Here is a 12446-nt window from a genome sequence, read left to right on the forward strand (position 1 = left end):
ACCGTTTTAATTAATCAAATGTATACAAGTGCATATCCCGCTTGCTATATTAATCAACAGTTGGTACGCGCCACCAGCCCTGTCGAACTTCTTCACGACTTTTCATACCACAAATATGTCCAGAATTAGCAAGTAATTACGTCCGCAACATGCCAAGCGTGTGTTACTGACCTTGGAGTAGCCGCTAGTAACATGCTGAGTGAGAAGGGCTGAGGACGAGGTGTCCAGAAAGTTTAGAGGACATTCAGTTACTGCGATGAAATGGAATGTGTAGTATTTAAATACAATATAATTTACGTTTTGTAAAGCCACACACCAATAAAAAAAACTATAGAAGAGTCAGGAAAAGATTTTGAAAAACATCGTTAATAAAGATCGTAGCCCCTTATTGTTCCCCTGAATGTGATGGACAGAACATTTGGACATTACATCTGACGTTCTCTGACAACTAGAGATTAATCAGACGAGCTCTATGTGGAGGGTCAGTTATACCTATATAATACATATTTATATTCTCTATAATGGTAGCCCGTGCACAGAAAAGACACAGATTTGTTTTTATTATCGTCAGTAATAATGATTTACACAATAATTTATTGCTTATTTGTTTGTTTTTAAAATTCGCTCGCTGAGTTATGGTATTATTCAAATCTCCTGTCGGTGCCCCTTGTTTGTTTGTCCAGTACTAGACATGCATGCCCACTGCTATCTGATTCGCTGAGCCTCATTTGACGTCATCAGCGTCATGTTGTTGACGTTACATGTCTGTATGGGTCGGGTTAGTGATTAGCAGGGGTCTATAAATACCGATATCAACCCCAGGACAACCCATACCGACATATACTACATACACTAGTGCCAGGAACGACACAGAGGAACTGTCTACCAGCGCCATGAATGCCTTTGTACAGTCAACATGTATCTGTAAGTACTGGACGGTATACTTTTATCTATTTTCATTGTCAACATAGACAAAAAGGAATGTGCTTGCTCTGAGACATTTGTATCAGCCAAATATATATAACCAATGCATGGTGTCTCATAATTAACGTTTTAATTGTCAAAATCATGGCAATACAAGTAATAAAACTTTTTATTGAATATTACTTCAATCGCCATTATTTTAGTCCTTCTCTCTTGATCTGTGTATTTTTTTAATTTCATTTTATGCGTTATTTGCAAGTGTAATTTTAATTGAATTGGAAAAAGGTATGGCGACATCAAAATTGCATAATTATGTCTTTGTAACAGCGAAAAAAAAACTATTGTTGAAATATTAATACTGTACCATTGATACTTATTTTAGTGTAATCTTCTAAAATACAATTTGTGGATTAAAGACTTTACATGTAAAACATTTTACTTGAGTCGCAGAGATAACACGAATGTTCAAAGTTTGTCTATTGGGTTTTGTCAATGCTTTTTTTAACTCCAAATTGCATGCCACGTCTTGCAAGAATTATTCATTTAATACCGTCTCAAGTGTTTAGATAGTTATTAATTCATTTTCTATGTAGGCTATTCTCACCTAAAAGAGACAACTATATCAAAATATCCCGTCTCAACAAAAATAACACGCAAATTTTCTAGATCGGACAATAGAAAATCATTATGCAATTTTTGCAATGCATTATGCATAAGCGAGAGCTGCAATTTCACTGGCTGACTGAAATGAAAAGTTGTTTTGCTTCTTTCGGGACACCTCTTCATTTACCTTTAGGGTAACCCACACACCAGAGACACCCGAAGAGAAAATGCCATAATGATTTGGTGACTTTTTCGTGTTAAGAACCTCCGACTCAAAATATAGAAAACAAATTCTGTTACAATTATTTTTTGAGGTTAGGCCTCTATTTTTCGTATTTTTACTGGACCATTGTTATGTCATGATGCAGGAAGAGACTCTTACATCAAAATGTATACAGAACATGATAAACATCGTATAGGACATCCTCGATATTCCAGGGGTTCCGATCACTTACGATCTCTATGTAGTCTTCAAAGGAAATCTTTGCTAGCCTGCGATTGGTCAAATGTTTTCCGCTGAGCTGCCTTCAATTTTACTATGAGATATAGTCCAGGGGTGTAGAGATCGTAAGTGATCGGAACACCTGGAGTATTGAAGATGCGTATAAGCATCCTTTTAAATACCGTCCTTTTGTGATATTAGTCACTTGATGTTTTGCAAACTATTTAAGTCTAAACACAAACCCGACGCCTCGGACCATTATAAATTCCTCTACGTCCTTTTGCCAATTCCATACCTTCTGTTTCAGACATCATCCTAGTCGTTGCCACCGCACATTGCCAACAATTTGAGCCCGAACGCACGTGTCCTGAGTTCAGATCTCGTTACGAAGGCGATAATCTCGTGATATCTCTCGACGATGAGTGTGAAATGTGAGTAGAAAATACTATTAAAGTTATTTATATCAAGACATTCAATTTTAGTGGAAAAAATTATGATTTTAAAAAACCGTAAATTTAACTCCTGAATTCTGCATGCAATTGAGCCACGTGGATAGCTTTACTTCAACTAAGAACACACAGTGGCGGCATCCAATCTTCATAAATTACAAAGCAGCATTTTGATAATTATTTTGAATTAGTTGCGGATGTGATAGCCAAATGCAGTCTTGCGTCTTTGGTCGCAAGTTCAAAACTCAAGTGCGGCAGTTGATAGTTATACTGACTGCGGGTCGATGTTTTTTCCTCCAAGTACTACGCTTTTCTTCCACCCCTAAACGACAATAAATCATTCTAACTATTTAGAATAAACTTAAATTCTACATTTTTTTTTAAATTCTAGGGTCGTTGGAACACTTGACATAGCCGGACTAAGCGGCTTGGTTGCTGGTGTTCCAAATACCGGAAGCGGAATGTTCGCACCTGTCAGGTAACTATATAAGTTAACGTATTCGTAATGGGAAAAACGAATATTACAATTAAGACGATGTAACTCTTTCTAATGCGATTACAGGTGCCTTTGATTGAACAAGAAGTTGTTTTCTGACATGATTTGCATTGATGTGTTAAACAGAGGATTTCACATTCCGACTGTGACCTACAGGAGACCGTCAAATCTAATGAACACCATCCGCCCCCAGATGCCTGGACGTATGTGTCCGCCATACACCGTCCGCTACCTGGGACCCCGTGTTGTCATGGATACAGTCCCCAACAGGTGTCAGAAGTAAGTCTCTATTCGGTATATCTCGGCAGATTCCGTATTAAAACCTGCAGCATATATTAGGAATCGCTAATATTTTGTACAGTTTGTGTGTGTGTATGTTGTAACCGTTTTTATTTCACACAAGATAATTTCCTCGTTCGCTTAAGCAATATATATAGGAATATTGGGAAGTCATACAATCTAGATACAGATACAATTGCCTACCCACAAATCACGCTGTTTAGATTAATTTGCATATCGGGTTCTTAAAGGTTATGTAATAAAATCTGATTAGCAAAATCATTGGTCACATATACGACAAATTTATTAATCTTCTTTATTTGAATTTTGATATTTATACATTATAATTGGCACTAGACCATCATATACTAGTTTGCATCCCGGGAATTTGCAGCCAAAAAATAATCTGACAGTATGTCTTGTGAATATGCTTTAATAATATTACGACTTCGGAGAATAACACCAAGACATCTATACCATAATCCGTGCGCCTGTGGATGGTGCTACATTGAACCATCTTGAGAGATTCAAATATTACAGTTAATGAAAAACTTATTAAGCCCAATGTTTTTGTTTCAATACAATACATTTGTACGTTTTTGTTTGGACAGGGTACTGGCAGTGAGAACTTTCCAGTCGTTTGTGTCCGCGGGAGAAGGAGCACGGCCTGGTCGTCTAGGCATGAGGTAAGTTATCACGAAATCTTCGGGATGGTTCCAACTTCTACTTAGTATTAGAAGAGTGATAAATATTCCAATTTCGAAAAAAGTTCTTATAATTTCAAATTTCGCAAAAAGTTCTTGTGATCACAATCAATCAACGTTTATCTATTATGGCTTCTAAACTAAAGGCTTTACAAGAAAAAAAGATGCTGATGCAAAAAACTCATCATAATGTTTATAACTTAAAATTGCCGATAATACAAAGAAAGCCATTTAAGTTGTATGGTCTGTGACTTGTTGTATTTTTGGCATAGAAAAAGTATTTAAAGTGTTCTACATATTTTCTCCGCCTCTCTAAGTTTTCAACTTTCGATAATTACTGACTTTTGTAAAGTTCGTATTAGCTAAGTTATTAAACAATTAAATAAAAATATTGATTTTGACGTGTACACGTTTAAAACAGCCCGGAAGTCTCCGAACTGTTCCGATCTATTCCGATCTGTACGGGTATTGCCGATATTGACCACGTGATACGACTCGCGATCGGGTGTCGGTCACGTGATGCAACTTGGTTTTCCCATATTACCTGAAAGTTTGAAACAAGTTTCAAAACGTGTGATATGTCATGCGACATTTACCGCTATGGCAATAGTATATTAGTGCTTTCATGGATCTGAACCATCATATATAAGCATCCATATTCACACAACTTTAAATTTTACTGAGACTATAATGATTAGACTATGTAAGATGTCACCGTCTCAAAGCGGGATGGAAACTTAAGGAGGAGGGAAGTACGAGTTATCGTTCTTTACCTTTCACATTGTTATTTTGGTTTTCAGGATGGTTACAAGACCTGTATTTGAAAACCCGACCCGCTGGGTATAGATGGACGGCTGGACACTTACCACTATATAGATGGATGGCTGGACACTTACCACTATAGATGTACGACTGGACACTTACCACTATATAGATGGACGGCTGGACACTTACCACTATAGATGGACGGCTGGACACTTACCACTATAGATGGACGGCTGGACACTTACCACTATAGATGGACGACTGGACACTTACCACTATAGATGGACGGCTGGACACTTACCACTATAGATGGACGACTGGACACTTACCACAGACAGAAAGACGTGCATGATTTAACGGAAGCCTAAAGAATACTCAATTTTCCTCTGTAAATATTGGCCATTGACACAGGAAATCCATTGTGTGAAATCCATAGTAGAATGTCATTTCTTGTCTTTAATAAATGTTTGTTTATTTTCTCTGTTTGCTTTCGGTTATTAATTACTCATCTAATCCGAAAACACGTTACTTCTCACAAAACCACTCGGTGTACTACCGAACTTTTTAATGGAAGAACCAAATCGTGTGGGAGATAAACTATTTGATCTCACTGTACGTTTGATCAAACAACCGTAATTCATACCAAGACACAAAATACAAGGGTTTTATTAGTTTAATGTCCTATTAGCAGATAGGATAGTGTAAGAACGTGTCAGATTTTGTTGGTTCAGGAAAGCCGGACTACACGGAGAAAAACCACCACCCAGAGGCCAGTACTAGGCAACTATCCCACATGGATTTCAACTCGCGACCCAGAGGTGGAGGGCCTGTGGTAATATGTCGAGAAATCTTGTCTACCACTCGTCTACCGCGGCCCCATCACAAAATACCCACTCGTCTACCGCGGCCCCATCACAAAATACAAGAATATTTATTAACGGTGCATTTTGTTTAAAGGCCCACTACCTTTCCGAAACGGCTTTTAATTTCTAAAATGGGAATGTAAAACAAGATCGATATTTTTTTTAGAGACTTAAGAATTATTAACTTACCGTTAATACTACATTTATCATCACCTTCTGAACGATTTGATTAAAATAAATAAAATGTTTATTTTCATAACACGGGTCGTATGATGTTTCCCGCCTTCGTCCTAAATACCGCGCAGTAGTTGACTATCACTACGCCAGACGGCAAAACAGCGAATTGACTCTCCACTGTTTTCATATTATTCTCAGGAAATTTTGCATATGTTTGGTGTCGTAACCTTATTTTAAGTCATCGGTATGCATTATCTGATGTTATTAATGTTTTTTAAGAAACCTTTATATTTTGCACCGGAAAGGTAATGGGCCTTTAACAATATCCCATCAACACTATATATTGTTATTATTGCCTTTAGGAATTGTGGGAAGTTTGGCAAAGATATTTATGATTGGTGGAATATTCCACAGGGATCTGAGAATTCTTACAGTTTAGATGTGGATCCACCACAGTGAGTACTCTATGTACAAAAACGTCTAAAAATAGTTTTATAGAAAATCTGGTTCAATTTTAGTTCTCACTGTTAACACATTTTATTTCTAAAACATGAAAAAGGATCTAGCTGCCTAAAGCTAATTCTGCTATCTCTATGGAAATAGTCTCGTTATGAATCCGATGCATGCTATTATATAGACAAACTATTCCGTCTTTGCATATTACAGAGTTAGCTCCCTTGCGGGTAGGTATCGATTGCTACGTTATTATCATTTGCGCTCACAGATTTATCGCCTATAGTTTTTTTTAACAATTATCATACCGAAAATTTAATCTGTATGTAGGAAAATCTAGAGTTCCTAATTTTAAAAAGAAATAGCGGTGAGGTTACCCAAACTTTTTTCATTTGCTTTTCCGTATTGCAAATAACCAGTCTTTTACAAGGGAAATTCTAAAAAATCGATTTTTTATTCCCTGATATCATTTTGAGTTTGAGAAATAAAAGAAAATATAACTATTTATATTAGCACATTTTTCACATAAATGGGGTCCGGACTGTAAATTTAAATAACGATATTCTTTTTAAATGAGTGGAAAAAAACCGAGGCTTCATAATGAATATAGTAATGACTACTATAATCACCAACTGAAGGTATGAAGCATGTTAACAGTTATAGTTTATTTAATATGTTAAGTGAATGTCAACAGGGAGGAAATAAAAATTAATTAAAATCCTTAAAAACCTGAGTTAATTAAGTCATTTGTACATATCTTTAAGTCCAACCCTTGTGAAAAAAATAAACCCCGAGCCACGATCGCATATTTATGCTGTCCAATTTGTGTCTGATTCAAGCCCAAGTAGCCCCTTGAGTCATGCCCCTACCCCAAAATGCACCCCCACCCACGAGATGGCGCCTAGCACATGGAGAGTGCTATACCTTAAGGATTAAAGTCTCATTAAGGTGGTTCTAATCGTAAGGCTGCAAGTTGAGTCGGGTATCGAAATTAGTTTCATGACCGGCGACAACCCCACTTGATCACAGCGACTGCTTATCCATAGATTTTACACACCCCAGCACTACCCCACCCCGCGGCACACGCCCACCGACACAATCCTAAGGCGCACCAAATACAGGTCCCAATGGCAGTAATCGCACGGCAATGAGCACACCCTCGAAGCGTTTGGTTTCAGACGTGCGCCCCTATGGAACAGCCCACTGAAGTCACGGAAAACTCGTGATATGTATTTTCCTGCATCCGAGGTTACCAAATACACTGATGGAACTAATAAAGGTGTAATTAAAGATAACTATCTGCATTTAACTAAAACGTTTTATTGTTAATAATTGACATCTATATTAACCAATTGTAACGACAAATGACAAATATCAAATGTTATCTAAACCAGATTTGACATGTCTTATGACGGGTGACGTTGATTGTCTGTATAAATAAACAACAATTAAGTTTTCGGGCATAGGTGTCGAACACCGATCCTTCGCAGACGTTGTTTTTATAACAATATTCGCCAGTCGCGTTGGGCCATCGTAAAAACGAGTGTTACACCAACAAGTGGTCATTCGCATCTTCATCCGGCAACATGACGAAACGTACCCTTAACCGTGGAGATACGCATTTCTTAGTGCGTTATCTTTGTGATTTGCAGTTGCAAGTTCGTGGAAGGCGCCATATTGCCCAGATTGGAGAGGTAAGTTTTAGTTTTTTGTTTTTTTTTTTTTGTTACTACATTGTCTGCTTTTTTATATGAAATAGTTGCGTTTTTGTGTTAATAATCAAAACCTACCGGACACGTCATTTGGTATTTATTACATGATTTAAATATGTTATTTCTTTAAACATAACTTTATGAATTTAAAGGGAAAATGCATAATACATCTTACACGAGTTGTATTAAATTTACGTTTACAATTAGTCTGATCCCAAGTTTCCTAAAACCTAACTTTGTGAATTTAAAGCAAAAAATGCATAATATACATTGTATCCTACACTCTAATAAACGAAACATTGTATTGTAGTTATACACAAAGAAACACTGAATAAAATCGATATTTCTGAAAAATGTATTTTCAGGTTATATTGTATCTTTTCTATCGCCAGGAAATGTAGTACGTAGAGGAATGATATCTTGTAAAAACACTCGTGTACTTTCCAAAAAATATATTTGTAATAGATAGACGATAGAATTTTGCTCCGCCCACATGCAAAGATTCAGGTGTTTGCTGATTGGTTCGCCTACAATGTATCAAAATCGTTTTGCCCGCCGAGCTGTGTGGTGAAATCAATGGGTTAGAAACATTACGTTACTTGCCACTCAGAGTTATAGGCAAAGTGAAAAACTCATTAAGTTTATTATCCTTAATGATTTAAAAGATCTTTATTTTGTATGGAATACTTAGATAGTATACTGACTCCAATTATCACATTGTTATATACAGCTGATACTGTTACATGTATTTTATAAAGGACGCAAAAGAACTCCAGAAATCTCTATCGTTTTTCCAAAAATATGGTACGCAAAGGAAGTTTCTGTACTAACGCAAAAAGATTTATAATTTATCTACGTCCTTGACAAAACCCGGTGTGCCATCGACAATTTCCTTATTCACTTAAATACCGCTAATTAAGCCTGTTGTGTCATACAGACTATAATCTTTATAACAACATAATCAATCCTTTGTTTTATTAAGGTGTCAAACATCTTAAAACCTAAAAAAAAACATTTCATAAAAGTAATACTACCTCAAATGTACGACATGTCCAGCCAATGATGGCTTACTTAGACACTTTATATACATGTAAATGTAATAACAAAAAATAGAATAGTCTAAAACGTTACATACTAAAACGTAAGTATTTAGCCACGTTTTGTTACAAGATTTAATTTTTTTTAAAGTTACTTGTACTCCTCCTCATTGCATACTTGCTAGGTTGTGTTATCATTCCTTTTTAAATTAATGAAAACATATACCTTTCTCAGTGGCGGGGGGGGGGGGGGGTCCTTAATATTATGTACCCCGACCCTACTACCTTCACCCCCCCCGCCCCCGCACCCACAGGGGATACTTTATATATTTTTTTTTACCTTTGTACACTTCTATAGACAGTGGTATCGCTAACAGGAAATTAATGAATACGCAAATTACCGGCGAGCGCCGAACTCTCGAGATTTTGGATGTTTGGGGGTCAGGGGATCCCGCAAAAATATTACGATTTATAATGATTTGAGTTTTACGTTGTATTTTAAAGATTTTGCGAGCGCCAAAGGCACGAGATTTTGGTGTATGGGGGGTCCGTAGGTCTCCACCGGGAAAAAATTACGATTTAGAATAGCTGAGATGACTTTTAAAATGTATTTTTGATGATTTTAAAGCGTTTTTAACACGGTAATTTTTCGATTTATACCGTAGTTATTATTGCTTTTAGAAATTATAATTGTGAAGTGTCGTCAAACTATTATGCAAACTTGCTCGATCTGAACATACCGGATTCGCACCATCGGCACATTGTTGTGCAACTCAAAATAATAATGAATTAGTTGTCATGCTAAGACATATAAACAAATAAATCTTTTAAGAGACATTTTTTGAAATAGTATAATCCCTTGATGGACTTTTTAGTCTAGTTTTCCATTATTAAAGGGGGAATTTTCTACGATGAGTTACGAAAAAAAAAGTGCAGGAGGACCCTTTTTTCTTACGAATGGGCATTTTAAGAACATTTCACTCGGCAAAAATGGGGGGGGGGGGGGAAGAGGGGGGAATTGCTCCCTCCCTCCCCCCGCGCTTCGTACTCCTCTGTTTCTGCCAACTAAAGGAATCAAAAGAACTATTAAGTTTTGTAAGTTGTGCAGTTAAACTGTCTTTAATTTTTCAAATGATCTTAAGATTCACCAGGTCCGTTCAATATAAACAATTACTTTAACTTGTATGTATAAATCATAGCGTGAAATATGTGTACCAGGGATGCCAGAATATTTGTGGTTTATGCATATACTGTATATTCGTTTCTGGTTACTTGTAAATGTGAAAGTGAACAAAGTTGATAGATAATCTTAAAAGGTAAATAACACCGTCGTATACAGGTAAATAACACACCACTGGTAGTTAACCTGTGATCTACAGGTAAATAACATCCGTCGTATACAGGTAAATAACATACCACTGGTAGTTAATATGTAATCTACAGGTAAATAACATCCGTCGTATACAGGTAAATAACACAAATCACTGAAAGAGATATATCTATATAATGACAATATTTATTTGCTTGTCGGTACGTTTAAACTTTGTAATTGGGAGAAAGTGTAAGTTTTAGGAAATATAATAAGTTGTATAACGCTTGGCTTCTATTTTCAACGGTGAAATCTAAAGTCTTAGTAATTATAAGACGGAAGATATAAACTTACGTTTTATTCGAATATATAATAAGGATATATGAGTATATGATTATCATCAATAATCTGCTTTGAAAATATTGGTAAAAGATCTATTGTAGGCTATTATCAGATTGTCAAATAGTGTAAAGTGCTAGTTTTAAGTATTCGGCTACGATATGTATATATATATTTACAAGACACTGAATTTATCTTAAAATTTTAATATATATATATGATAAATTTGAAGAACAATCCTTACGGACGAAATCTATAAGAAATTAAAACAATAACGGAAGCAGGATCCGGAACTCACGAATACATGTACATGATGAATAAAAATGTATTTAACTAATACAAACACGGATTCTAACCGTTTAACAGCGTTAGATATCTGAAACCTTATTATTTTTATCATCCAAGTGTCCAACTTGTCCAATTACTCAGAGTCAATAATTTTAAAGATTAAGTTTAACGATCTCGGGAATTTTTTAAAACCTCAAGAAATTCTAAAAGGTTCTCAGTTTCTATATTATATTGTAAATGCACAGTTTCTGATGTATAATGAGTGCGTGATAATGTTTGTGTTTAAACTGCAGCTGTGATTATTTATCAAATTATTATTGATTTATTAACTTCTGTTTTTTTTTAAATTCCAATCAATATAAATGATAAAAACTGTTAACGTGATTAATCCATTTCAAAAATAAGATTAAAAGGTAAAACTAGTACATGGATGACGGAATAAGCAGCATGGAACTATAAAGTATCATTTAATGATTTGAAAACAATTAAAAACACCTGAACACCATGTATATGCACCCACATATACTAGTAAATAAACGCTAGAATTATACATGTACATACATGTATCACTTTCTGGTGTTACCATGTTTGGTATCAAATCAATCGGTCTGAGATCGGACGTAAAACAGGTTGTAGATATTAATTTTGGAAGCATATCGTTTACATACATGTAATTTGAAATTTGTACGGTTTAGCAGTCAGGTCACTCCATCACGGGAAATCAATTGCTTTATTATACGAATATTTAAGTTGCTGTTCAAATCGGACTTATTGAAAATATTGAAATATTCTGTTTTAATCGATACCAGGTTAACGTCGGTCTTCACACAAAAAATGATAGGTACATGTAGCAGGATATATGTATTCATATATATATAAAAAACCGTAACAAAACATTCACGCCAAACAGTATAGGCCTATGTTGTAACTATCGTTTTGGAGTTCGACTATATTTCCCCGTGCTTGTTGAGCTTGCTGGAGTATTACCATACATGTAATGTATTTCCGTTATGTTCAAGGGTGGCTAGGAGGGGTCAGGGAGGGTACTTACATTGTAGATTTTAATAGTCTGTTTATGATTGAAAATATTTAAAAACAAAATCGTTCGAGCAGTAATCTACTGTGTTAAATCTAAATATTTACAGTTTGCACTGACATGGACTCAATAACCATGCTTTCTAGTATTATCATTATCAGTGTATAATGTTAGCACAACACCGCGGCGATTCTATTGTTACGTGAACAGTCGACGGCGTAGCATGAATGACTCGATTCCAATCAGCTGTTCAATCGAATTCGTTGACGATGACGGGAGAGAAAACAATATGGATATTTTAATATAAAAATATGCAAATGCCGCGGGGGAAAAAAATAATATTCATTTAATTGAAGAACTGTAAATATAAGGAATAGATGTTTATTTTGTTGAAGTTATGAGAGTATAATGATAATGGAGCACGTGTAAATTATGTAACCCCGGCTTGGAGCCCGTGTAAATTTTATGTAACCCGGCTTCGCCGGGGTTACATAATTTACACGTGCTCCATTATCATTATATCCTCATAACCTCAACAAAATAAAACATCTATTCCTTAAAGGATTTGTG

The 12446-nt window shown here is 35.7% G+C and overlaps 1 protein-coding gene across 1 annotated transcript; it reads left to right on the top strand.

Moving 5' to 3' along the window:
- The first annotated feature begins 758 nt into the window (after positions 1–758).
- On the top strand, positions 759–5143 carry LOC138312633 (uncharacterized). Its single transcript, XM_069253429.1, has 6 exons — positions 759–924; positions 2277–2400; positions 2810–2896; positions 3041–3193; positions 3805–3879; positions 4698–5143. Exons 1-6 carry the CDS (start codon positions 894–896, stop codon positions 4741–4743), a joined length of 516 nt encoding a protein of 171 aa, XP_069109530.1. The 5' UTR covers positions 759–893; the 3' UTR covers positions 4744–5143.
- Positions 5144–12446: the final 7303 nt, after the last annotated feature.

Source organism: Argopecten irradians, unplaced genomic scaffold, assembly GCF_041381155.1.
Source record: "Argopecten irradians isolate NY unplaced genomic scaffold, Ai_NY scaffold_0402, whole genome shotgun sequence".
In the NCBI taxonomy this organism is placed as follows: domain Eukaryota; kingdom Metazoa; phylum Mollusca; class Bivalvia; order Pectinida; family Pectinidae; genus Argopecten; species Argopecten irradians.

What these genes read in the sequence shown, in the direction of transcription:
- LOC138312633 (XM_069253429.1), top strand. Translation starts at nt 894, where the DNA reads ATGAATGCCTTTGTACAGTCAACATGTATCT. An exon ending in TGTACAGTCAACATGTATCT is followed by an intron (nt 925 to 2,276) that starts GTAAGTACTGGA and finishes CTTCTGTTTCAG; the next exon opens with ACATCATCCTAGTCGTTGCC. An exon ending in GGAATGTTCGCACCTGTCAG is followed by an intron (nt 2,897 to 3,040) that starts GTAACTATATAA and finishes TGTGTTAAACAG; the next exon opens with AGGATTTCACATTCCGACTG.